The sequence below is a fragment of the Macaca nemestrina genome, chromosome 3 (assembly GCF_043159975.1).
Source record: "Macaca nemestrina isolate mMacNem1 chromosome 3, mMacNem.hap1, whole genome shotgun sequence".
In the NCBI taxonomy this organism is placed as follows: Eukaryota; Metazoa; Chordata; class Mammalia; order Primates; family Cercopithecidae; genus Macaca; species Macaca nemestrina.
In genome coordinates, this window is record NC_092127.1 from 44,708,214 (window position 1) to 44,735,170 (window position 26,957).

At 38.5% G+C, this 26,957-nt stretch overlaps 1 protein-coding gene and 1 pseudogene across 4 annotated transcripts in view; one reads left to right on the plus strand and one right to left on the minus strand.

The window, feature by feature from the left end:
- Positions 1-26,957, plus strand: part of LOC105463406 (anaphase promoting complex subunit 10) — a 287,195-nt gene that overhangs the window by 99,911 nt on the left and 160,327 nt on the right. The window contains exons 5-6 of one of the 4 annotated variants that reach the window (XR_011620930.1): positions 13,724-14,304; positions 19,481-19,665. The exons of 1 other annotated variant lie outside the window; for it this stretch is intronic. Coding sequence is in view for 1 of the 3 variants with exons in the window: in XM_011710464.2 (XP_011708766.1) it covers positions 19,481-19,711 (231 nt within the window). In the remaining 2 variants the exon portion in view is untranslated. Of the gene's footprint in view, positions 1-13,723; positions 14,305-19,480; positions 19,767-26,957 lie in introns of those variants that run through there. 2 more of the 4 variants (XM_011710465.3, XM_011710464.2) reach the window with 2 other exon arrangements.
- On the minus strand, positions 13,743-14,112 carry LOC105463408 (large ribosomal subunit protein uL29 pseudogene; annotated as a pseudogene).

Here is a 26,957-nt window from a genome sequence, read left to right on the forward strand (position 1 = left end):
TTAATTATTGCCTCAATTTCAGAGCCTCTTACTGGTTTATTCAGAGATTCAACTTCTTCCTGGTTTAGTCTTGGAAGGGTGTGTGTGTCCATGAATTTATCCATTTCTTCTAGATTTTCTACTTTATTTGCATAGAGGTGTTTATAGTATTGTCTTTTTGTAGTTTGTATTTCTGTGGGATCAGTGGTGATATCTCCTTTATCAGTTTTTATTGCATCTATTTCATTTTTCTCTCATTTCTTCTTTATTAGTTTTGCTAGCAGCCTGTCAGTTTTGTTGATCATTTCTAAAAATCAGCTTCTGGATTCATTGATTTTTTTGAAGGGTTATTTTTTGTCTCTGTGTCCTTCAGTTCTATTCTGATCTTAGTTATTTCTTGCCTTCTGCTAGCTTTTCAATGTGTTTGCTCTTGCTCCTCTAGTTCTTTTAATTGTGTTGTTAGAGTGTCAATTTTAGGTCTTTCCTGCTTTCTCTTGTGGGCATTTAGTGCTATAAATTTCTCTCTACACGCTGCTTTAAATGTGTCCCGGAGATTCTGGTATGTTGTGTCTTTGTTCTCACTGGTTTCAAAGAACATCTTTATTTCTTCATTTCTTATATACTCAGTAGTCATTCAGGAGCAGGTTGTTCAGTTTCCATGTAGTGCGGTTTTGAGTGAGTTTCTTAATCCTGAGTTCTAATTTGATTGCACTGTTGTTTGAGAGACAGTTTATTGTGATTTCTGTTCTTTTACATTTGCTGAGGAGTGCTTTACTTCCAACAATTGGGTCTATTTTGGAATAAGTGCAATGTGGTGCTGAGAAGAATGTATATTCTGTTGATTTGGGGTGGAGAGTTCTGTAGATGTCTATTACATCTGCTTGGGGCAGTGCTGAGTTCAAGTCCTGGATATTCTTGTTAACCTTCTGCCTCGTTGATCTGTCAAATATTGACAGTGGGGTGTTAAAATCTCCCATTATTATTGTATGGGAGTCTAAGTCTCTTTGTAGGTCTCTAAGGATTTGCTTTATGAAAATATGTGCTTCTGTATTGGGCGCATATATATTTAGGATAGTTAGCTCTTCTTGCCTCATTGATCCCTTTACCATTATGTAATGCCCTTCTTTGTCTGTTTTGATCTTTGTTGGTTTAAAGTCTGTTTTATCAGAGACTAAGATTGGAACCATTGTTTTCTTGTTTTTTGCTTTCCATTTGCTTGGTAAATATTCCTCTATCCCTTTATTTTGAGCCTATGTGTGTCTTTGCACAAGAAATGGATGTACTGAGTACAGCACACAGATGAGTCTTGACTCTATCCAATTTGGCAGTCTGTGTTTTTTAATTGGGACATTTAGCCCATTTACATTTAAGGTTAATATTGTTATATGTGAATTTGATCATGTCGTTATGATGTTAGTTGGTTATTTTGCCCATTAGTTGATGCAGTTTATTCCTAGCATCTATGGTGTTTACAATTTGGCATGTTTTGGTGTTTACAATTTGCCATGCAGTGGCTGGTACCGGTTGTTTCTTTCCATGTTCAATGCTTCCTTCAGGAGCTCTCGTAAGGAGGCCTGGTGGTGAGAAAATCTCTCAGCATTTGCTTGTCAGTAAAGAATTTTATTTCTCCTTCACTTATGAAACTTAGTTTGGCTGGATATGAAATCCTGGGTTGAAAATTCTTTTCTTTAAGAATGTTGAATTTGGGCCCCCACTCTCTTCGGACTTGTGGAGTTTCTGCTGAGATATCTGCTGTTAGTCTGATGGGCTTCCCTTTGTGGGTAACCCGACCTTTCTCTCTGAGTGCCCTTAACATTTTTTCCTTCATTTCAACCTTGGTGAATGTGATAATTATGTGTCTTGGGGTTGCTCTTCTCGAGGAGTATCTATGTTGTGGTCTCTATATTTCCTGAAATTGAACGTGGGCCTGCCTTCCTAGGTTGGGGAAGTTCCCCTGGATAATATCCTGAAGAGTATTTTCCATCTTGGTTCCATTCTCACCGTCACTTTCAGATACACCAATCAAACATAGATTTGGTCTTTTCACTTAGTCCCATATTTCTTGGAGGCTTTGTTCATTTCTTTTTACTCTTTTTTCTCTAAAGTTGTCTTCCTGCTTTGTTTCATTCATTTGATCTTCAATCACTGATACTCTTTCTTCCACTTGATTGAATCAGCTATTGAAGCTTGTGCATGCGTCACGTAGTTCTCCTGCCATGGTTTTCGGCTCCATCAGGTCATTTAAGGTCTTCTCTACACTGTTTATTCTAGTTAGCCATTCCTCTTCTTTTTTCAAGGTTTTTAGCTTCCTTGTGATGGGTTCGAACATCCTTGTTTAGCTCTGAGAAGTTTGTTGTTACCGACCTTCTGAAGCCTACTTCTGTCAGCTCATCAAAGTCATTCTCTGTCCAGCTTTGTTCCGTTGCTGGTGAGGAGCTGCGTTCCTTTGAAGGAGAAGAGGCGCTCCGGTTTTTAGAATTTTCATCTTTTCTGCTCTGGTTTCTTCCCATCTTTGTGGTTTTATCTGCCTTTGGTCTTGGTTGGTGACGTACAGATGGGGTTTTGGTGTGGATGTCCTTTTTATTGATGTTGATGCTATTCCTTTCTGTTTGTTAGTTTTCCTCCTAAGAGTCAGGTCCCTCAGCTGCAGGTCTGTTGGAGTTTCCTAGAGGTCCACTCCAGACCATTTGCCTGGGTATCACCAGCGGAGGCTGCAGAACAGCAAATATTACACAACAGCAAATATTGCTGCCTGATCCTTCCTCTGGAAGCTTCCTCCCAGAGGCACACCCAGCTCTGTGAGGTGTCAGTCTGCCCCTACTAGGAAGTGTCTCTCAGGTAGGCTACTTGGGGATCAGGGACCCACTTGAGGAGGCAGTCTGTCTGTTCTCTAAGCTCAAATACTGTGCTGGGAGAACCACTGCTCTCTTCAGAGCTATCAGACAGGACATTTAAGTCTGCAGAAGTTTCTGCTGCTTTTTGTTCAGCTATGGCCTGCCCCCAGAGGTGGAGCCTACAGATGCAGCAGGCCTTGCTGAAGTGCCATTGGTTCCACCCCATTCGTGCTTCCACAGCCGCTTTATTTACCTGCTCAAGCCTCAGCAATGGCGGACGTACCTCCCCGTGCCAGGCTGCTGTCTCACAGGTCGATCTCAGACTGCTGCGTTAGCAGTTGGCAAGGCTCCGTGGGTGTTGGACCTGCTGATCTGGGTGCAGGGTACAATCTGTTGGTGTATCGTTTGCTAAGACCGTTGGAAAAGCGCAGTATTTGGGCAGGAGTGTCCTGTTTTTCCAGGTACCATCTGTCATGGCTTCCCTTGGCTAGGAAAGGGAAATCCCCCAACCCCTTGTTCTTCCCGGGTGAGGTGATGCCCCGCTCGCCTTCCGTGGACTGCACCCACTGTCCAACCAGTGCCAATGAGATGATCCAGGTACGTCAGTTGGAAATACGGAAATCACCCGTCTTCTGCATTGATCACGCTGAGAGGTGCAGGCCAGAGCTGTTCCTATTCGGCCATCTTGGAATGACCCAATTACCTTAGAATTTCTTTCTTTTTAAGGCTAATACTTGGTTATATGTTTATACCACAATTCGCTTATCCATTCAACCGTCAGTGGATGCTTGGTTTGCTTCCATGTTCTAGCTATTATGAACAATGCTGCTATGAATGTGGTCTGCAGATATCTCTTTGAGACCCTGTTTTCAGTTCTTTATATGGCCAGAAGTCACATTTCTAGAAATATGACAATTCCTTTTTTTTTTTTTTTTTTTTTTGAGACAGAGTTTCACTCTGTTGCCTGCCCTGGAGTGCAGTGACCGGATCTTGGCTCACTGCAACCTCCACCTTTTGAGTTCAAGCAATTCTCCTACCTCAGCCTCCCAAGTAGCTGGGATTATAGGTGCCCACCACCATGCCTGGATAATTTTTATATTTTTAGTTGAGATGGGGTTCCACCATGTTGCGCAGGCTGGCTTCGAGCTCCCAACCTCCGACAATCCACCCACCTCGGCCCCCCAAAGTTCTGGGATTACAGGCATGAGCCACTGTGTCTGGCCAATATATGACAATTCTATTTCTATTTTATTATTTGTAAATTGTAAGTTTCCTTACAATTTTAATGTCTTTATTGCACATGTGTGTTTAAAATATTGTTTATGTCTCCTTAGAACTTTTTCTTCCTCAGCCTTATTGAGATATAATTGACATTTAAGATCGTATTCATTTAAGGTATACAATATGATGCTTTGATATACACAGATATTGTGAAATGATTACCACAGGCAAGTTAGTTATCATATCTATTTCTATCGCCTCACATAGTTACCTTAAATGGGAACATTTAAGGTCTACTCTCTTAGCAAGTTTCAAGTATCTGATATAGTATTAACTATAGTCACTATGCTATATATTAAATCTCCAGAATTTATTCATCTTATAACTGAAAATTTGTACACTTTTACCAGTATCTCCTTATTCACCTCCCTCTCCAGCTCCTGGCAGCTACAATTCTACTCTCTTTCTATGAGTTTCACTTTTTGAGATTCCACGTTTGTCCAACGTATTACACTTAGTGTAATGCCCTCAAGGTTGATCGGCATGAGGAACCATCATACTGTTTTCCATAGTGGCTGTACTATTTTATATTCCTACCAACAGCGCATGAGGGTTTCAGTATCTCCATATCCTTCCCAAATCTTGTATTTTTTCTTTCCTTTTCTTTTTTTGATAGCCATCCTAATTTGTGTGAGATGATATCTCATTGTAGTTTTCTTTTGCATTTCCCTAATGATTAGTGATATTGAGCATCATTTCATGTGCTTATTGGCCATTTGTCTAACTTCTATGGAAAAATTTCTGTTCAAGTCCTTTGCCCATTTTTGATTCAGATTTTTTGTTTTGTTGTTGAGTTGTAGGAGTTCTCTTACATTTTGGATATCACTTCCTTATTAGAGATATGATTTGCAAATTTTTTTTTCATTTTGTGGGTTGCCTTTTTACTCTGTTGAGAGTGTCTTTCGATGCACAAATTTTTAGTTTTTAAAAGTCCGCTTGGTCTATGTTTAATTTCATTGCTTGTGCTTTTGGTATCGTATCCAAAAAATCATTGTTAAATTGAATACCATGAAGCTTCTGCTTGTGTTTTCTTTTAAGAGTTTTATAGTTTTAGGTCTTAATTTTAGGTCTTTGATCCATTTTGGGTTAATTTTTGTATATGGTGTCAGATAAGGGTCCAACTTAATTCTTTTGCACATGGATATCTTGTTTTTCCAGCACAATTTGTTGGATAAACTGTCCTTTTCCATTGAATGGCTTTGGAACCCTTGTCAGAAATCATTTGGCTGTATATGTGAGAGTTATTTCTGGTCTTTCTATTCTGTTCTCTGGGTTTATGTCTGTCTTTATGCTAGTACCACACTGTTTTGATTACTTTAGCATTATAGAAAGTTTCAAAATAATAAACTATGAGTCTTCCAGCTTTGTTCATCTTTATCAAGATTGTTTTTGCTATTTGGGGTCCCTTAATCTATGAATTTTAGAATAGGTTTTTCTATTTCTGCAAAAAAAGTCATTGAAATTTTGATAGAGATTGCATTGAATCTATCGATTGTTTGGGATACAAGGTGGATGTATTTTTAAGCGTAGAATTTCAGGTATCTTATCTAGCTTAGCATTAACAAGGTTTAACTTGATTAGCCTTTAAATTTATTTATCTTTACTGAGTTACCAGTTATATTCTCTATCATTTGCAATCTTCTACTCTCTTTAGTAAACCATGTCACATATTTGTGTACAAAACTATATATTAAAATATTATGTAAGAATTTTAAAGCCTTAAAATTTAAAATGTGAATAGGCTTATTCAAGCACATCTTAAATAAAATACGTATTACAATAATTACCTTCTTTATATCAAATAGTTCTTAGAGGGAATTTATTTGGCAAGTTTTGGGTTACTGGTGACTTTGACAAGATTGATTTCAGTGGTGGTGACAAAATTCAGATTGGAAGAGCAGGTGAAAAATGAAGATACTGACTACAGTTTTTCAACTGGGTGTAGTGGCTCACATTTGTAACCCTAGCACTCTGGGAGGGCAAGATGGGAGAATTGCTTGAGCCCAAGAGTTTTATGCTGCAGTGAGCTGTGATCATGCCACTGCACTCCAGCCTGAATGACAGAGTGAGACCCTGTCTCTAAAAATAAAAAATAAAATTGACTACAACTTTTCAAGGAGTTTTGCTGTGAAGTGGAACAGAGAATTAGGGCAATAGTGGAACAGGATGTAGGACTGAGAAAAGGCTTTAGTTTTCATTTTTAAGATGACAAATATTGCAGCATGTTTATATGTTGATGACAGTGATCCAGTGGAGAAGAGAAAATTACTTAGAGAATGCCTATTGTGGGAATAGAGTCTTTGGCTGGGAAGGAAAGGATGGGACTTACTGAGTTAATGGTAGGACTGACGTCAAAAAGGTAGAGGGACAGCTTAACTACTTTATAACAGCATATGAGATGACGATATTCTTTTTCTAGTTGATCATGTTTTCTTGGTGAAATAAAATGCCGTCAGCTTAGAGAGAGATTAGAATTAGGATTTGAGGAGAAACTCAAACATAGCTATCCCAGAGACAGTGGGAAAGCAAATTTTCTAAGGGAATATAGTAGGAATTTTGTACAGGGCTAAATATGCACTTGAAATTAGTTGTCTTGGATCTAAAGTGAGACCAGTCAGTATGGTTATATTTCTTTTAGTGTAAGTTCCCTTTGTCTATTTTTGTTTTTATTGTGTTTCCTTTTGAGGACTTAGTCATACATTCTTGGCCTAGGCCAATATCCAGAAGAGTTTTTCCTATATTTTCTTATAGAATTTTTGTAGTTTTTATTTATTTATTTTTTTATACTTTAAGTTCTAGGGTACATGTGCACAACGTGCAGGTTTATTACATATGTATACATGTGCCATGTTGATGTGCTGCACCCATTAACTCGTCATTTACATTAGGTATATCTCCTAATGCTATTCCTCCTCCCTACCCCCTCCCCACAATAGGACCCGGTGTGTGATGCTCCCCTTCCTGTGTCCAAGTGATCTCATTGTTCAGTTCCCACCTATGAATGAGAATGTGCGGTATTTGGTTTTCTGTTCTTGCGATAGTTTGCTGAGAATGATGGTTTCCAGCTGCATCCATGTCCCTACAAAGGACACAGACTCATCCTTTTTTATGGCTGCATGGTATTCCATGGTGTATATGTGCCACATTTTCTTAATCAGTCTGTCACTGATGGACATTGGGGTTGATTCCAAGTCTTTGCTATTGTGAATAGTGCTGCAATATTTATAGCAGCATGACATAGAATCCTTTGGGTATATACCCAGTAATGGGATGGCTGTGTCAAATGGTATTTCTAGTTCTAGATCCTTGAGGAATCGCCACACTGTTTTCCACAATGGTTGAACTAGTTTACAGTCCCACCAACAGTGTAAAAGTGTTCCTGTTTCTCCACATCCTTTCCAGCACCTGTTGTTTCCTGATTTTTTAATGATTGCCATTCTAACTGGTGTGAGATGGTATCTCATTGTGGTTTTGATTTGCATTTCTCTGATGGCGAGTGATGATGAGCATTTTTTCATGTGTCTGTTGTCTGTATGAATGTCTTCTTTTGAGAAGTGTCTGTTCATATCCTTTGCCCACTTTTTGATGGGATTGTTTGTTTTTTTCTTGTAAATTTGATTGAGTTCTTTATAGGTTCTGGATATTAACCCTTTGTCAGATGAGTAGATTGCAAAAATTTTCTCCCATTCTCTAGGTTGCCTGTTCACTCTGATGGTAGTTTCTTTTACTGTGCAGAAGCTCTTTAGTTTAATTAGATCCCATTTGTCAATTTTGGCTTTTGTTGCCATTGCTTTTGGTGTTTTAGACATGAAGTCCTTGCCCATGCCTATGTCCTGAATGGTATTATCTAGGTTTTCTTCTAGGGTTTTTATGGATTTAGGTCTAACATTTAAGCCTCTAATCCATCTTGAATTAATTTTCGTATAAGGAGTAAGGAAAGGATCCAGTTTCAGCTTACTACTTATGGCTAGCCAATTTTCCCAGCACCATTTATTAAATAGGGAATCCTTTCCCCATTTCTTGTTTTTGTCAGGTTTGTCAAAGATCAGATGGCTGTAGATGTGTGGTATTATTTCTGAGGGCTCTATTCTGTTCCATTGGTCTATATCTCTGTTTTGGTACCAGTACCATGCTGTTTTGGTTACTGTAGACTTGTAGTATAGTTTGAAGTCAGGTAGCATGATGCCTCCAGCTTTGTTCTTTTGACTTAGGATTGTCTTGGCAATGCGGGGTCTTTTTTGGTTCCATATGAACTTTAAAGCAGTTTTTTCCAATTCTGTGAAGAAAGTCATTGGTAGCTTAATGGGGATGGCATTGAATCTATAAATTACTTTAGGCAGTATGGCTATTTTCTCAATATTGATTCTTCCTATCCATGAGCATGGAATGTTCTTCCATTTGTGTCCTCTTTTATTTCACTGAGCAGTGGTTTGTAGTTCTCCTTGAAGAGGTCCTTTATATCCCTTGTAAGTTGGATTCCTAGGTATTTTATTCTCTTTGAAGCAATTGTGAATGGGAGTTCATTCCTGATTTGGCTCTCTATTTGTCTGTTACCGTTGTATAAGAATGCTTGTGATTTTTGCACATTGATTTTGTATCCTGAGACTTTGCTGAAGTTGCTTATCAGCTTAAGGAGATTTTGGGGCTGAGACAATGGAGTTTTCTAAATATACAATCATGTCATCTGCAAACAGGGACAATTTGACTTCATCTTTTCCTTACTGAATACCTTTATTTGTTTCTCTTGCTTGATTGCCCTGGCCAGAACTTCCAACACTGTGTTGAACAGGAGTGGTGAGAGAGGGCATCCATGTCTTGTGCCAGTTTTCAAAGGGAATGCTTCCGGTTTTTTTCCCATTCAGTATGATATCGACTATAGGTTTGTTATAAATAGCTCTTATGATTTTGAGATATGTTCAATCAATACCTAGTTTGTTGAGAGTTTTTTAGCATGAAGGGCTGTTGAATTTTGTTGAAGGCCTTTTCTGCATCTATTGAGATAATCATGTGGTTTTTGTCTTTGGTTCTGTTTATATCCTGGATTACATTTATTGATTTGCGAATGTTGAACCAGCCTTGCATCCCAGGGATGAAGCCCACTTGATCATGGTGGATAAACTTTTTGATGTGCTGCTGGATTTGGTTTGCCTGTATTTTATTGAGGATTTTTGCATCGATGTTCATCAGGGATATTGGTCTGAAATTCTCTTTTTTTGTTGTATCTCTGTCAGGCTTTGGTATCAGGATGATGTTGGCCTCATAAAATGAGTTAGGGAGGATTCCCTCTTTTTCTATTGATTGGAATAGTTTCAGAAGGAATGGTACCAACTCTTCCTTGTACTTCTGGTAGAATTCGGCTGTGAATCCGTCTGGTCCTGGACTTTTTTTGGTTGGTAGGCTATTATTGCCTCAATTTCAGAGCCTACTATTGGTCTATTCAGAGATTCAACTTCTTCCTGGTTTAGTCTTGGAGAGTGTAAGTGTCCAGGAAATTATCCATTTCTTCTAGGTTTTCTAGTTTATTTCATAGAGGTGTTTATAGTATTCTCTGATGGTAATTTGTATTTCTGTGGGGTCAGTGGTGATATCCCCTTTATCATTTTTTATTGCGTCTATTTGATTCTTCTCTCCTTTCTTCTTTATTAGTTTTACTAGCGGTCTATCAATTTTGTTGATCTTTCGAATATTTGATTCTTCTCTCCTTTCTTCTTTATTAGTTTTACTAGCGGTCTATCAATTTTGTTGATCTTTCGAAAAAACCAGCTCCTGGATTCATTGATGTTTTGGAGGGTTTTTTGTGTCTCTATCTCCTTCAGTTCTGCTCTGATCTTAGTTATTTCTTGCCTTCTGCTAGCTTTTGAGTGTGTTTGCTCTTGCTTCTCTAGTTCTTTTAATTGTGATGTCTGGGTGTCAATTTTAGCTCTTTCCTGCTTTCTCTTGTGGGCATTTAGTGCTATAAATTTCCCTCTACACACTGCTTCAAATATGTCCCAGAGATTCTGGTATGTTGTGTCTTTGTTCTCATTGGTTTCAAAGAACATCTTTATTTCTACCTTCATTTCGTTATGTACCTAGTAGTCATTCAGGAACAGGTTGTTTAGTTTCCATGTAGTTGAGCAGTTTTGATTGAATTTTTTAGTCCTGAATCTAGTTTAATGGCACTGTGGTCTGAGAGACAGTTTGTTATAATTTCTGTTCTTGTACATTTGCTGAGGAGTGCTTTACTTCCAACTAAGTGGTCAATTTTGGAACAAGTGCGATGTGGTGCTGAGAAGAATGTATATTCTGTTGATTTGGGGTGGAGAGTTCTGTAGATGTCTATTAGGTCTGCTTGGTGCAGAGCTGAGTTCAATACCTGGATATCCTTGTTAACTTTCTGTCTCGTTGATCTGTCTAATGTTGACAGTGGGGTGTTAAAGTCTCCCATTATTATTGTATGGGAGTCTAAGTCTCTTTGTAAGTCTCTAAGGACTTGCTTTATGAATCTGGGTGTTCGTGTATTGGGTGCTTATACATTTAGGATAGTTAGCTCTTCCTGAAGAATTGATCTCTTTACCATTATGTAGTGGCCTTCTTTGTCTCTTTTGATCTTTGATGGTTTATCAGAGACTAGGATTGAAACCCTTGCTTTTTTTTTTGTTTTCCATTTGCTTAGTATATTTTCCTCCATCCCTTTATTTTGAGCCTATGTGTGTTTCTGCATGTGGAGATTCAGGAGATGGGTCTCCTGAATACAGCAAACTGATGGATCTTGACTCTTCATCCAGTTTGCCAGTCTGTGTCTTTTAATTGGAGCATTTAGTCCATTTACATTTAAGGTTAATATTGTTATGTATGGACTTGATCTTGTCATTATGATATTAGCTGGACATTTTGCTCGCTTGTTGATTCAGTTTCTTCCTAGCATCGATGGACTTTACATTTTGACATGTCTTTGCAATGGCTGGTACCTATTGTTGCTTTCCATGTTTAGTGCTTCCTTCAGGATCTCTTGTAGGGCAGGCCTGATGGTGACAAAATCTCTAAGCATTTGCTTGTCTGTAAAGGATTTTATTTCTCCTTCACCTATGAAACTTAATTTAGCTGGATATGAAATTCTGAGTTGAAAATTCTTTTCTTTAAGAATGTTGAATATTGGCCCCCACTCTCTTCTGGCTTGGGGCGTTTATGCCGAGAGATCTGCTGTTAGTCTGATGGGCTTCCCTTTGTGTGTAACCCAACCTTTCTCTCTGGCTACCCTTAACATTTTTTCCTTCATTTCAACTTTGGTGAATCTGACAATTATGTATCTTGGAGTTGTTCTTCTCAAGGTGTGTCTTTGTGGCGTTTTCTGTATTTCCTGAATTTGGATGTTGGCCTGCCTTGCTAGGTTGGGGAATTTCTCCTGAATGATATCCTGTAGAGTGTTTTCCAACTTGATTCCATTTTCCCCATCAATTTCAGGCACACCAATCAGATGTAGGTTTGGTCTTTTCACATAATCCCATATTTCTTGGAGGCTTTGTTCATTTTGTTTTACTCTTTTTTCTGCACACTTCTGTTCTCACTTCATTTCATTCATTTGATCTTCAATCACTGATACTCTTTCTTCCAGCTGATTGAGTCAGTTACTGAAGCTTGTGCATTTCTCACGTATTTCTCGTGTTATGGTTTTCATCCCTATCAGTTCTTTCAAGGTCTTCTCTGCATTGATTATTCTGGTTATCCATTCATCCATTCTTTTTTCAAGGTTTTTATTTTCTTTGCGCTGGTTATGTAGTTCCTCCTTTAGCTCTGAGAAGTTTGATTCACTGAAGCTTTCTTCTCTCAACTCGTCAAAGTCATTCTCCGTCCAGCTTTGTTCTGTTGCTGGCGATGAGCTGCGTTCCTTTGGAGGGGGAGATGCGCTCTGATTTTTTGAATTTCCAGCTTTTCTGCACTGCTTTTTCCCCATCTTTCTGGTTTTATCTGCATTTGGTCTTTGATGACAGTGGCGAACTGATGGGGTTTTGGTGTGGGTGTCCTTTCTTTTTGTTAGTTTTCCTTCTAACAGTCAGGACCCTCAGCTGTAGGTCTGTTGGTGATTGCTTGAGGTCCACTCCAGACCCTGTTTGCCTGGGTATCAGCAGCGGAGGCTGCAGAAGACAGAATATTGCTGAACAGCGAGTATTGCTGATTCTTGCTCTGGAAGCTTCATCTCAGGGGTGTACCCTGCCATGTGAGGTGTGAGGTGTCAGTCTGCAATATAAGGTCTTACATTGACGTCTCTAATCTATCTTCAGTTAATTTTTGTATATGGTGAGAGACATGGGTTTAGTTTTATTATTCTGCATATAGCAGAATAATAAATAAAGCCTCCAATTTTCCCAGCACTATTTATTCAATAGGGTGCCCATTTCCCAATTTATGTTTTTGTATGCTTTGTCAAAGATCAATTGGATGTAGGTATGTGGCTTTATCGCTGGGTTCTCTACTCTGTTCCATTGATCTATGTGTCTTTTTTTTTTTTTTTTTGAGATGGAGTCTCACCCTGTCTCCCAGGCTGGAGTGCAATGGCGCCATCTCAGCTCACTGCAACCTCCACCTCCTCGGTTAAAGTGATTCTCCTGCCTCAGCCTCCCAAGTAGCTGGGACTATAGGTGCGCGCCACCACACCTAGCTAATTTTTTTTGTATCTTTAGTAAAGATGGGGTTTCACCATGTTGGCCAGGGTGGTCTCAAACTCCTGACCTCGTGATCCATCCACCTCGGCCTCCCACAGTGCTGGAATTACAGGCATAAGCCACCACTCCTGGCCTATGTGTCTATTTTTATACTAGTACCATGCTGTTTTGGTTACTATAGCTTTATAGTGTAATTTGAAATCAAGTAATTTGATACCTCCAACTTTATTCTGTATTCTTAAGATTACTTTGGCTATTTGGGGCCTTTTTTGGTTCTATATGAATTTTAGAATTTTCTTTTTAATTCTGGGGAAAAGAATGTTGATAATTTCATAGGGATTGCATTGAAACTGTAGATTGCCTTGGACAATATCATCATTTTAGCAATGTTGATTCTTCCAATTTAGGAGCTTGGGATGTTTTTCCATTTGTTTGTGTCATCTGCAATTTCTTCCATCAGTGTTTTGTAATTTTCCTTATAGAGATTGTGTACCTCCTTGGTTCAGTATATTTCTATTTTTTTTTTTTTTTTTCCCGGTAGCTATTGGAAATGAGATTGCCTTCTTGATTTGGTCCTTGGCTAGATCATTATTGTTATATGAAAATGCTGCTCATTTCTCTGTATTAATTTCTTATCTTAAAACGTTTCGAATTCATTTGTCAAATCCGAGAGTCTTTTGGTGGAGTCTTTAGGGTTTTCTAGATAGATCACATCATTAGCAAAAAAGGATAATTTGACTTTTTCTTTTCCAACTTGGACGCTGGTTTTTGTTTTTTCTCTTGCCTGCTGATTGCTCTGACAGGGACACCTGGTACTACTTTGAATATGAGTGGTGAAAGTTAGCATCTTTTTCATGTTGCAGTACTTAGAGGGAATGCTTTCAACTCTTCTGTATTAAATCTGATGGCTGTGGGTTTTGTTATTTTTTGTTGTTGTTGTAGTTGTTCATTTTGGTTTGTTTTTTCTTTTCTTTTTTTTTTTCTCAGTCAGCTGTGCTTTATTGACTCAGGCCTTGACCACGTGCTACCACAGCGGGTACAGCCGCTACTTCTGCTGCTGCTTCTTGGTCTTCAGGTTCTCCTCGTGCTTGTTGAGCCGGTGGCGCATGGCGCCTGTCTTCTTAGGCCGCAGGTCCAGGGGCTTGTACTTCTTGCCGGTTGTTGAATTTCCTGAGGTTTTCCTTCTGAGTCTGGTTAATAACTGTGAGAACACGTGCAATGGATTTGCGGATGACTCGGACCTTAGAGAGCTTGGAGGCCGCACTGCCTGTCACTTTGGCGACGCGCAGCTGGGACAGCTCCACCTTCAGGTCGTCCAGCTGTTTCAGCAGCTCCTCCTTCTTCCCGCGAAGATCTCCAGACTTGATCTTGGCCATTGCTGCACAGGCCGCCGCCGCCACAGCCGCCTGCTGGGAGGGAAAGAGCTGTCTGATTTTTTCTTTTGAGACACAGTCTCACTCTGTCACCCAGGCTGGAATGCAGTGATGCTATCTTGGCTCACTGCAACCTCTGCCTCCCAGGTTCAAGTGGTTCTCCTGCCTCAGCCTTCCAAGTAGTTGAGACTACAGGTATGTACCACCACACCCAGATATATGTACTACTACACACATATATATGGGTGTGTATATGTGTGTGTGTGTGTGTATATATATATTTTTTTAGTATAGTGGAGTTTCACCATGTTGCCAGACTGGTCTTGAACTCCTGTCCTCAGGTGATCTGCCTTCCTCAGCCTCCCAAAGTGCTAGGATTACAGGCATGAGCCACTGCACCCAGCCTTGGCTGTGGGTTTGTCATGTATGACCTTTATTATGTTGAGGTACGTTCCTTCTACACCTAGTTTGTTTCAGATTTTTGTACTGAAGTGATACTGAATTTTATCAAATGCTTGTTATGTGTCTATTGAAATGATCATATGGTTTTTGTCTTTATTTTTATTTATGTGATGTATCATGTTTATTGATTTGCTTATGTAGAACCATCCTTGCATCCTTGGGATAAGTCCCATCTGATCCTGTTCTGTTATCCTTTTGATGTGCTATGAGATTTGATTTGCTAGTATTTTGTTGAGGAGTTTTGCGTCTCTTTTCATCATAGATATCGGTCTGTAGTATTTGTTGTTGTGTTCTTGTCTGGTTTTGGTATCAGGGAGATACTGGCTTCATAGAATGAGTTAGAGAGAATTCTCTCCTCCTTGATGTTTTGGAATAGTTTCAGGAGGACTGGTGTTAGTTTTTCTTTGTATGTTTGGTAGAATTCAACTGTGAATTCATCTGGTCTTGAGTTATTTTTTGTTGGGAGATTTTTTGTTACTGTTTCTATCTTACTACTTATTATTGGTCTGTTCAGTCTGTTTACTTGCTGGTTCAATATTGGGAGGTAGTATGTTTCCAAGAATTTATCAGTTTACTCTAGGTCTTCTAGTTTGTGAGCATATAGTTTTTTATAATAATCTTTGATCTTTTGTATTTCTCTGATATCAGGTTTTTCTTAATCCATTCTTCCTCCTTTTTCATTTATGATTGTACGTATTTGGATTTTCTGTCTTCTTGGTTAGTATAGCTAGTGGTTTATCAATTTTGTTTATCTTTTCAAAAAACCAACTTTTCATTTTATTGATTCTTCGTATTTTTTTCTGGTCTTTTAATTTTTTTCTTTGTATCTTTTTCCCTTAAGATGTGATGTTAGATTGTTAATTTGGGATCTTTTTACTTTTTTGATATAGGCATTTAATGCTATAAACTCCCCATTGGCACTGCTTTTGCTGTATGTGTTGTCCTTTCATTTTTTATTTCAAAAAAACTTTTACCTTCCATCTTAATTTCTTCATTGACCCAACGATTGTTCAGAAGCATGCTGTTTAATTTTCATGTATTTGTATTGTTTCTGAAGTTCTTGGTGTTGATTTCTAGCTTTATTCCACTGTGATTTGAGAAGATACTATATATGATTTTGATATTTAAAAATTTGTTAAGGCTTGTTTTGTGGTCTAAGTTGTAGTCTGTATCTGTTAAGTCCATTTGATCTAAAGTCCAATGTAAGTCCAATGTTTCTTTGTTAATTTTCTATCTCGATGACCTGTCTAGGGCTGTGACTGGGATGTTAAAGTCACCCACTATTATGATATTGCTATCTCTCTCTTTCTTTAGGTATAGTAATATTTGTTCGGTGAATTTGAGTGCTCTGATATTTAGTGTGTGTGTGTGTGTATATATATATGTATATATTTAGAATTGTTATATTCATTGGCCAAATTGACTCCCTTTCTCATTATATAATGATCTCCTTTGTCTTTTTAAAACTTTTTTTTATTTGAAGTATGTTTTATCTGATGTATGTAAGTATAACTACTCCTGCTCACGTTTGGTTTTCATTTGCATGGAATATCTTTTTCACCCCATTATTTTCAGACTATGTGTCTTTATGAGTATGGTGAGTTTCTTGTAGGCAGCATGTAGTTGGATTATGTGTGTGTTTTTTTAATCCATTTCACCAATCTTTTAAGTGGAACGTTTGATCCATTTACATTCGAGGTTAATATTGACATGTGAGGCTTTGTTTCTGTCATATTGTTAATTGTTTTCAATTTGTTTTACAAATATCTTTATTGCTTTTTCTCTTTTTATTTCTGTGACTTGATGAAATTCTGTTGTGTTTCCATTTGATTCCTTTCTTTTCCTCCTTAGTGTGATTGTTTTATAAGAACAGTGAGTTTTACATTTCTGTATGTTTTTGTGATGGTGAATTCCAACCTTTTGTTTCCATGTTTAAGACCCTTTTGAGCATTTCCTGTATGACCCATCTAATTGGTGACAGATCCCCTCAGCATTTGCTTCTCTGGGAAAGACTTTATTTTTCCTTCATTTATAAAACTATTCTGACGGGATATAAAAATCTTGGCTGACAGGTTTTCCGTTTTTTTGTTTTTTTTTTTAACTTTCGGCACTTTGAAATTGCCATCCTGCTCTCTTCTAGTCTGTAACGTTTGTGTTGAAAACTTTGCTGTTAGTGTGATGGGGTTTTCTTTACTGGTGACTAGATATTTTTCTCTTGTTAATTTTAAAATTCTTTATTTTGCTTTGATTTTAGATATTCTGAATATAATATGCCATGGTGAAGTCCTTTTTGCAATATATTTTCCTAGGAGTCACTGGGCCTCCTTTATCTTAATAGACTTGGGAAGTTTGCTTGATTATTTCCTTAAGCAGGCTTTCTAAACTTTTTGATCTCTCTTCTGCCTTGGGAATACCAATAATTTGTAAGTTCAGTAGCTTTATGTAGTCCCAGACATTTTGAAGGCTTTGTTCGTTCTTTTAATTTTTTTTCCCTTATTTTTGTCTGACTGGATTCTTTCAAAAGATATGTCATCAAGTTCTGAGATTCTTTCTTCTGTTTGCTCTACTCTATTATTAAAGCTTTCAAATGTATTTTTTATTTTCTTCAATGAATTTTTTGTTTCCAGAATTTCTGCTGTTTTTTTCTTAAAAGAGATATCGGTCTCCTTGATAAATTTCTCATTCATATCCTGAATTGATTTACTGATTTATTTGTATTGGTTTTCAGATTTCTCCTTCATCTTACTGAGTTTTAATCAATATTTTAAATTATTTATCTGGTATTTTGTGGATTTTTCTTTTTAATTTAAAATTCTTTCTTTCTTTCTTTCTTTTTTTTTTAACCTAGTCCTAAGTTTTGAATTGAGAAATTCTTTTTGACTGTAGTATGTTGCTGAACAATTGTGGTCCTTTGGAGATGTGATTATTTTCCCTGCTTTTTCATGTTTCCTGTGTCCTTCCATTGATGTTGCCACATCTGATTTAGCAGTCACTTATTTCAACTATTTGAAGTTGCTTTTGTAGGGGAAAATATTTTTCTGAAGATGTATGGGTGTTACTGATTAAAATACTTTGACTTGTATTTTGGGTGCCTGGGGTAGTGTGATCTTTGTATGAATTCTGCGTCAGTACACAAGGTCAGTGATATCTGTGATTTCCTTGGTGGCTTAGGATTCAGTTATTAGTTGATATTGTAGTGAAGTTTAGCTGAAGACTTGGATGCCACCTGAGCCAGTCTTTGGGCCCTAGTGGTGGCCACATTATGGTATGTGTGCCTATGTTTAGGCCCCAAAGCAACTTACCTTTGTTCTACTGTTAGTGAGTCCCGGAGGGCTGATTCTAGGGCCTCCAGGTGGCTTGCTTAGAAGCTACTAGTGGGGAGGGTTGGCCAGGTGTTTGGGTCCTCAGGCTCATGTTCAGCTGGTATGGTGTAGGTGATGGCAGTAAGAATGGTAGAACAACCCTGCTGCCCATGTTGGTGTTGCTGGAAGCTGCAATGGGTTGGCCAGGCTAGTCCTCAGTCCCACAGCCACCTATGGCAGGGCAGAGGGTCTTGTGCTAAGTTTTCTTAGGAGAGCTTGGTCTCTTCTGTCTGTCCCCTGACTGAGTGGCAGCTGTAGCCACCATGCCTATTACTCAGCCTGAGACTGGGGCACAGCTCTGCACCTTAGGACTGCAGCCAGGGAGGGCGGGGCCCCTCCCAGGCAGGCAGCATGGGCACGAAGCAACATGGAGTATAGTCCACTCAGCTCAGTTTCACAGCAGCCCGTTGCAGGGTGTGAGTATTGTTCTAGATATGCGTAGGAGGGCCTGATTTCCCTGTTTCTCCTTGACTGGTTAGCAGCTGCAGCTGGTTCAGCCCGATCTTAACCCAAGGTCAGGGTACAGCCCAGTGTTAACCTCTCAAGATGGCACCTTGGGCTGGGAACCAGAGAGGATGGGTTCCTCCCAGGCAAGCAGCATGGGCAAGAAGCTGTGGGGAGTGTGGTCTTCTCATGTCTGTCTCAACAACAGCCTGCAGCAGGTCAGTTGGGACCTTCCCGGGGGTACATGGGGGCTCCCAGTCTTCCTTCTCCCTCCTTAGAGCAGCACAGCAGCAGCAGCCATGTCTCTAGATCTCCAGTATCTAGATTCTCCAAGTGGCACCCAGCTGAGGTTGCTCCAGGATCTGTGGGATGCCTTTAGGATTCTGAGGTTCCTTTCTGGAGTAACGTCTCTTTACAGTCTGTAGACAGCTAATTATGTCAGGCCCAAGGCCCTAGTTGGTAGAGAGTTTCCCTCATCACTAAGACCCTATAAGCCTGTTTCAAAGTGTAGAGCCCTGGGGGTATCTCCATATCTCTCATATTGTTTCCCCACATCCAGGAGCCCCTCCTGGCTCTCAGTGAGTTCTCTGGCTGGGCAAGCTACCTCGAACCCTCTCCTTACTTACTTCTGGTACTTCCCATCTCTTCTCTGATGAATCCTAGCCTTCTTTCCTAGATTATCAGTTCAAAATATGAGTATCTACTTACTATTCTGGTTTCTCTTCATGGAGGAGGCATATACTACCTGTGTGTAATAAGCCATCTGTGTTTCACGTATTTTTAAAAGTTGTGAGACTTGTGCTTTCTAGTGTGTTTGCTTTTTTCTGGCAGAGAGTACAAGTTGTATAAGTTGTACAAGTTCTGTAAACACAAAGCACATCTATTTTTATTTTGTCTACTAAGATGGTACATGTAAAGTGCTTAGCAATTACAAGTAGACCATGGTAAAAGTGACCAATAACTGGTAGTGATTATTGTCATATTATCATTCTTTCATTGAGCAAAATGTTAATTATAAGTTAATTTTATTACAGAATGCATTCATTATTATAAATTATATTCATTGAATAAAAGCATAATCTGATATTTTTTTCCCTTGGCAGCAACTTGAATTGGTAGAACCAAGTGGCTGGATTCATGTTCCCTTAACTGACAATCATAAGAAGCCAACTCGTACATTCATGATACAGATTGCTGTTCTAGCCAATCACCAAAATGGAAGAGACACCCATATGAGACAAATTAAAATATACACACCGGTGGAAGAGAGCTCCATTGGTAAATTTCCTAGATGTACAACTATAGATTTCATGATGTATCGTTCAATAAGATGACTTTAAAATGAGATGAAAATCATTAAACATATCATTGTTTTATCCTGTATTTAAATAGTATATCGGGTACCTTTATTGAGAAAAGCACCGGTTATTTGTAATTTTGTATATGTTTAAAAATATTTTATTGTAACTTTGAAAAATAAATTTGGGGTCATATTATCTTTATTTTCTTTAACATGTAATAAAGCTCACATATTTTACATTACTAAAAATGGATTTGAAGCCAATCATTTTATTTTCCCTTACACCAAAAGAGTTGAACTGAAAATTTCAATATATACACAATTATAATAGGTGATTATTTCATTAGTGTTCATACATTAGAGTAATGGTTTATTGCATATTTGGGAACAAGACTGCGTTTTATCAATATATATCATCTTTAATAGGTCAGAATTACTATTTTTTCTACCCAGAGGAAGTTTATTCTTTTAATACTGGATCTTTTTAAAAACAGTGTCAAAATAAGCTTGGTATTAGGTGTCTGATGAGAACCAATCTAATATGGGGAATATAATTAATCATCTCATATTTACCTTCATGGAATACTTACAGCCCTAGGGTTATCTATATCCTAATGATATTATGTAAAGATTGCCTGTATAATCTCCTGTACATCTCAGTTCTGGCAGTACTTATGGAAGAGTTATTTTTAAATTTGTGTCTGACACTGTAGCATTCCCTGGGCAGTCATATATCCCATAAAATCATAAAAGTATGTGAAATTTTTTAGATATATTAAAAGGTTTTAAAGAGATATATGGAAATGTGTTTTTTCCCATGGTTTAAAATGAGTAGATTTGATTTTGTATGCTGTTTTCTGCAAATGTATTACTTTTTCGGGGGTGATGGTTATTTAGCCACAGAATTTACCTAGATTCACTCTTGTTTGGAAGAGATTGCTCTCTGTGGTTCATTCATTGCTGGGTACACTAAAGTATTAAATAGTAAATATTATTTAAAAAATAATGTGTTTGCTTTATTCTGGCAGAGAATACTAATTTAGTTGGATACTATAGAAAAAGGTTTCACTTTTTCACTCATTAAAGACTCTGCTCTTCTTCCTGTAAGTTCTGGGAAGAATTGTATTATGACTTTCATTTTGTTGTCTTTGAAGTAAAAAACATGATAGGCGATCTATAGGATCACCACAAATTCTGTAACCAAAACTTATTTGGATTCACCAAATTAAGCACATTATACACGTCAGACGCTGGGGAGGGTAGAAGAAAGGATTGAAGACGACGATGAATAGGGACTAAAGGAAATGGAGAGAATGAAGGAAATAAGAATAGAATTATATACTAGGCACTGATGTTTTCCTTTAGTCTGATAAGGAAAACAGTCATGTAAACAACAGGGTCTTAGTCTAAGAGATAAAAGAAATCTAATTTTTTTAAAAGTACAGGAAGTTTTATTAATAATGTTACTTCTTACTGCTTATTTATTAAGTTTGCTTAACAGGAAAAAGGAGGAAGACTAATTATCACATATACTATCTAGTCTCTTATCTCCTACTATTAGTAGTTTGCTAGGAGACTCCTAAAATCAGGAGGTATTAGAAAGATGTTGAGAAAATCAACACGTTTTCTACTTTTATTCTCCTTACCTATTTTTCATATGCCAGCTGGCTATCTTATTAGGCATGGGAAAACTTGGTAGCTGAGGATTATGGAGATAATGCTTCCCCTTATTAATAAGGAAAATTTAAAATACAGATAGATTATGTATTATATTAACAAAGCATAGTTATCTAAAATAGTTTTACTTCCTTTTTTTTTTTTTTTTCTTTGAGACGGAGTCTTGCTCTGTCGCCGGGGCTGGAGTGCAGTGGCCGGATCTTGGCTCACTGCAAGCTCCGCCTCCCGGGTTCACGCCATTCTCCTGCCTCAGCCTCCCGAGTAGCTGGGACCACAGGCGCCCGCCACCTCGCCCTGCTAGTTTTTTTTTTTTGTATTTTTTAGTAGAGACGGGGTTTCACCGTGTTAGCCAGGATGGTCTCGATCTCCTGACCTCGTGATCCGCCCATCTCGGCCTCCCAAAGTGCTGGGATTACAGGCTTGAGCCACCGCGCCCGGCCTTAGTTTTACTTCCTAAAATGCAAATTATGTATTTGACCAAGATTTATATCTAGAATATATAAAAATTCCTTAAAACTCAGCAGTAAGAAGAAAAATCCAATTTAAAAATGAGCAAAATATTTGAACATTCACTTTACCAAGGAAGTTATATGATTGGCAAGTAATTGTACAAAAAGATGCTCAACTTCATTAGACACTAGTGAAGAGCAAATTAAAACCACAATGAGATACTACTATACAGCCACTAGAATGACTACAATGAAAATGATTATTCCAAGTGTTGACAACAATGTGGAGAAAATGCACTTCACACTGCTGGTACAGGCATATCCCCAGAGATGCTGCAGGTTCAATTCCAGACCACCACACAATAAAGTGAATACCACAGTAAAGTGACTATCACAATAAAGTGGGTCACAGAAACATTTTGGCTTCCCAGTGCTTGTAAAATTGTTTACACTATATTGTAGTCTAAAAAAACAATATATGCATACCTTTACTTTAAAATACTATTGCTAAGTGCTAACAATAATCGGAGGCTTTAGCCAAGTTATAACCTCCATGCAGGTGGAGAGTCTCATCTAGGTGTTGATGGCTGCTGACTTATCAGGATGGTGGTTGCTGAATGCTGACAGGGCTGTGGCAGTTTCTTAAAATAGGACAACAATGAACTTTGCCTCATTGATAGACTTTTCTTTTCACAAAAGGTTTCTCTGTAGCATGTGATGCAGTTTGGTAGCATTTTACTCACAGTAGAACTTCTTTCAAAATTGGAGTCAATCCTCTCAAGTCCTGCTATTGCTTAATCAACTAAGTTGATATACTCTTCTAAGTCTTTTGTTGTCATTTCAACAATATGCACAGTATCTTCACCAGGAATAGATTCCATTTCAAAAAACCAATTTTATTCCTCATCCACAAGAAGCAGCTCTTCAACCATCCAAGTTTTATCATGAGATTGCAGCCATTCAGACACATCTTTAGGCTCCACTTCTAACTGTTGTTCTCTTGCTATTTCTACCACATGTGCCATTACTTCTTCCACTGAAGTCGTAAACCCCTCAATGTCATCCATGAAGGTTGAAATCAATTCCTTCCAAACTCCTGTTAAAGTTGCTATTTTGACCTTCTCCCTTAAATCATGAATGTTCTTATAGCATCTAGAATGGTAAATCCTTTCCAGAAAGTTCTCAGTTTGTTTTGCTGAGATCCATCAGAAGAATCACTTAGCTGCTAATGCCTTATGAAATGTATTTCTGAAGCAATAAGGGTTGAAAGTCAGAATGACTGCTTGGTTCATAGGCTGCAGAATGGATGTTGTGTTAGCAGGCATGAAAAACAACATAACTCCCCATCAGAGCTCTTGGGTGACCAGGTATATTGGCAATGGGAAGTAATATTTTGAAAGAATCTTTTTTTCTGAGCAGTGGATCTCAACAGAGGGCTTAAATCATGCAGTAAATTATGCTCTAAACAGAGGTACTGTCATCCAGGCTTTGTTGTTCCACAGGCAGAGCACAGGCAGAGTAGGTTTAGCATAATTCTTTAGGGCCCTAGGATTTTCAGAATGGTAAATAAGCATTGGCTTCAACTTAAAGTCACCAGCTGCATTAGCTGCTAATAGAGTTATTCTGTTCCTTGAAACTTTGAAGCCCAGCATTGAGTTTTCTCTAGCTATGAAAGTCCAAGGTGGCATCATCTTCCAATAGAAGGCTGTTAATCTACATGGAAAAATCTATTGTTTAGTGTAGCCACCTTCATCCCTTATGTTCTAGATGGAGGTATTCAGTATTCAGTCTTTTGGCTTTCCTGGGTCACATTGGAAGAACAATAATTGTCTTGGACCTCACATAGAATATACTACACTAACAATAGCTGATGAGCTTAAAAAAAAAAAAAATGCGGTCCGGGCACGGTGGCTCAGGCCTGTAATCCCAACACTTTGGGAGGCCGAGGCGGGCAGATCACGAGGTCAGGAGATCAAGACCATCCTGACTAACATGGTGAAACCTCGTCTCTACTAAAAATATAAAAAATTGGCCATACATGGTGGCCGGCACCTGTAGTCCCAGCTACTCGGGAGGCTGAGGCAGGAGAATGGTGTGAACCCAGGAGGCGGAGCTTGCAGTGAGCCGAGATTGCGCTACTGCACTCCAGTCTGGGCGACAGAGCGAGACTCATCTTTAAAAAAAAAAAAAAAAATTGCAAAAAACTCTCTTCATGTTTTCAGACAGTTTACAAATTTTTATTGCATCTCATTCAAAGCCATCCTGGGCCACATGCAGCCTGTGGCCCACGAGTTGGACAAGCTTGTTCTAGATCTTATGGATAACTTGCAGCAGCTTCTCCACCAGCACTTCCTACTTCACCTTGTTCTTAGCAAATCTTTACCATTAGGTCGATGACTCCTTTTTGTCTCTATGTGGTTCCTTAAGCCCAGGTTCTCCTCTGCTCTAGTAAATTATTAGAGTGCTGCCTGTTTTGAATGGGGGACTTCCCAAAAGGATTATTCTGGCAGTATGGGAAGGCTGGTAGTGGTTTGTGCCCAAAGGACCTGTGGAACATACCTCCTACAGCATGCTGCTGCTGCTGAACAGCCACTCTGATGTGGCGTCTCCTTTGGCTGAGTTACAGAGCAGAGTTTCCATTGCTGGGGATGGTAGTCCTACCTCCCTAGTTTGTCTCTGCTTGTCCTCAGGGAGAGTTATACCTTCAGGTAGTCATGATGCTTCCTGTGTGTTAAGGCAGGTACAGGTCTCTTGCGAGGGAATCCAAGATGATGGGAAAGCTGACTGACTACTGATATGGTTTGGATGTTTTTTCCCCTCCAAATTTCATGTGGAAACATAATCCCCAGTGTTGGAGGTGGAGCCTGGTGGGAGGTGTTTGGATCATGGGGCTGGATTCCTCAGGAATGGCTTGGTGTCATCCCCTTGGTGATAAGTGAGTTCTCACTCTGAGTTCACAGGAGATCTGATTGTTTTAAAAGAGTGTGGCACCAACTCCCTTTCTTGCTCCTGTTCTCACCATGTGATGCTGGTTCTCTTTGACCTTCCACCATGATTATAAGCTTTCTGAAGCCCTCACCAGAAGCAGATGCTGGCACCGGCTTCCTGTACAGTCTGCAGAACCATGAGCCAATTAAATCTCTTTTATTTATAAATTACCCAGTCTCAAGTATTTATTTATAGAGAGGCAAAAACAGACTAACCCTTCCACCTCCATCTCATTTTTTTCCAGTGTAGAAATTGTGAGCTGGGGGGAGGCTTTTTGCAAGCTTGTTGCAGGGCAGAATTGTCAGGAAGGGTGTTGTGGATGTGGAAGTCTGATTCTCCTATCATCTGCTTGAAGTTTTTTCACTTCTCTGTGGTCCTGGGATCTGTCTCGTCCTCGTATGTGAGTTCTGGATTGTTACTGGTAAAAATCTTGGCACTGTGTATTTGTTTTTGGTTTTCTGTTGAGGGAGTGAGGCCAACTTGCTCCTATGCTACTAGTTTATTTTTTTTTTTTTTCAATTTTTTTCTTCAAAGGTAGGCATGACAGAGATATACTGCCATTTTAAAATCCCTTCACCTCACACTTTTATAGAGATGACTTCTGTCCTTAACCCTTCTGAAGCAATCTCTGCTAGCTTCAGACTTTTCTTCTGTAGCTTCCTTACCTCTCTCAGCCTTCCTAACATTAAAGAGAGTTAGGGCCTTATTTTGAATTAGGCTTGGCTTAAAGGAATGTTATGGCTGCTTTGATCTTCTATTCAGACCACTCAAACTTTCTCCCTATCAGTAATAAAGCTGTTTTGCTTTCTTATCATTCATGGGTTCACTAGTGTAGTACTTTTAATTTCCTTCAAGAACTTTTCCCTTGTATTCACAACTTTGCTAACTGTTTGGAGAAACAGGCCTAGCTTTCAGCCTATCTGTTTTCAACATGTCTTCCTCATTGAACTTAATCCTTTCTAGCTTTTGTGTTAAAGTGAGAAACTGGCGACTCTTCCTTTCACTTGAACACTTAGAGGCCATTGTAAGGTTATTAATTGGCCTAATTTCAATATTGTTGAGTCTTAGAGAATAGGGAGGCCTGAGAACAGGGAGACAGACAGGAACAGCTGGTCGATGGAGCAGACAAAGACATATGACATTTATGTAGTAAGTTTGCCACTGTACATATGTGGGTGCAGTTTGTGGAGCCCCAAAACAATTATAATAGTATGGTACATCAGAAATCACTGATCACAGATCACCATAAGAGATATAAGAATAATAATAAAGTTTGAAATAGAGAATCACCAAAATGACACAGACACAAAGTGAGCACATGCTGTTGGAAAAATAGCGTTGATAGACTTGCTTAATGCAGGGTTGCTACAGCCTTCAATTTGTAAGGAATGAAGTTATCTGTGAAGTGCAATAAAATTAGGTATGCCTGCAATTAATATATAACTACTTTGGAAAACTGGTAATTTTTTAAAAAGTTAAATATCCACCTACTATGTGTACCAGTCATTCCACTTCTATGTATTTACTCCCCAAAATATAAAACATATATCCATACAAAGACTTCTATGTGAATCTTCATAGCATCTCTATTTGTAATACATCAAAACTGTACAATCTAAATGTTGATCAACAGGAGAAAGACTAAACAAATTTTGGTATATGCATATAATAAAATGCTACTCAGCAATAGAAATGAACTATTGATATGTGCAACAGTACAGTTAAATGTCCAAAATAATTAAGAGAAGCTGTACAAAAAAGAGTACATATATGTGGTTTAATTTTTTATAAAATTCTAGAAAGTATAAACTAAGTGACAGAAAGATCAATTACATAGGATGAGGAGTGGGGAGAAGTAAGACGGTATGAACTATTTGAGGGGATGGCAGAAATATTCATTGTCCTGATCATAGCCATGGTTTTATGGGTCTGTACATATGCCAAATCTCATCAAATTATACACTTTAAATAGGCACAATTTATTGTATATGAATTATGCCTCAGCAGAACTGATTTTTAAAATAACTTCTTATACTTGTTTTACATAAGAATCACCTAAAATATGCTAGATTTGAAGTAACAATATTTCTTACTGTATAGAACCTGTGAATAAAAAAACCAAGATTGGAAAAGCCATTTTAACAGTTCAGAAAACAGTGACAGCAA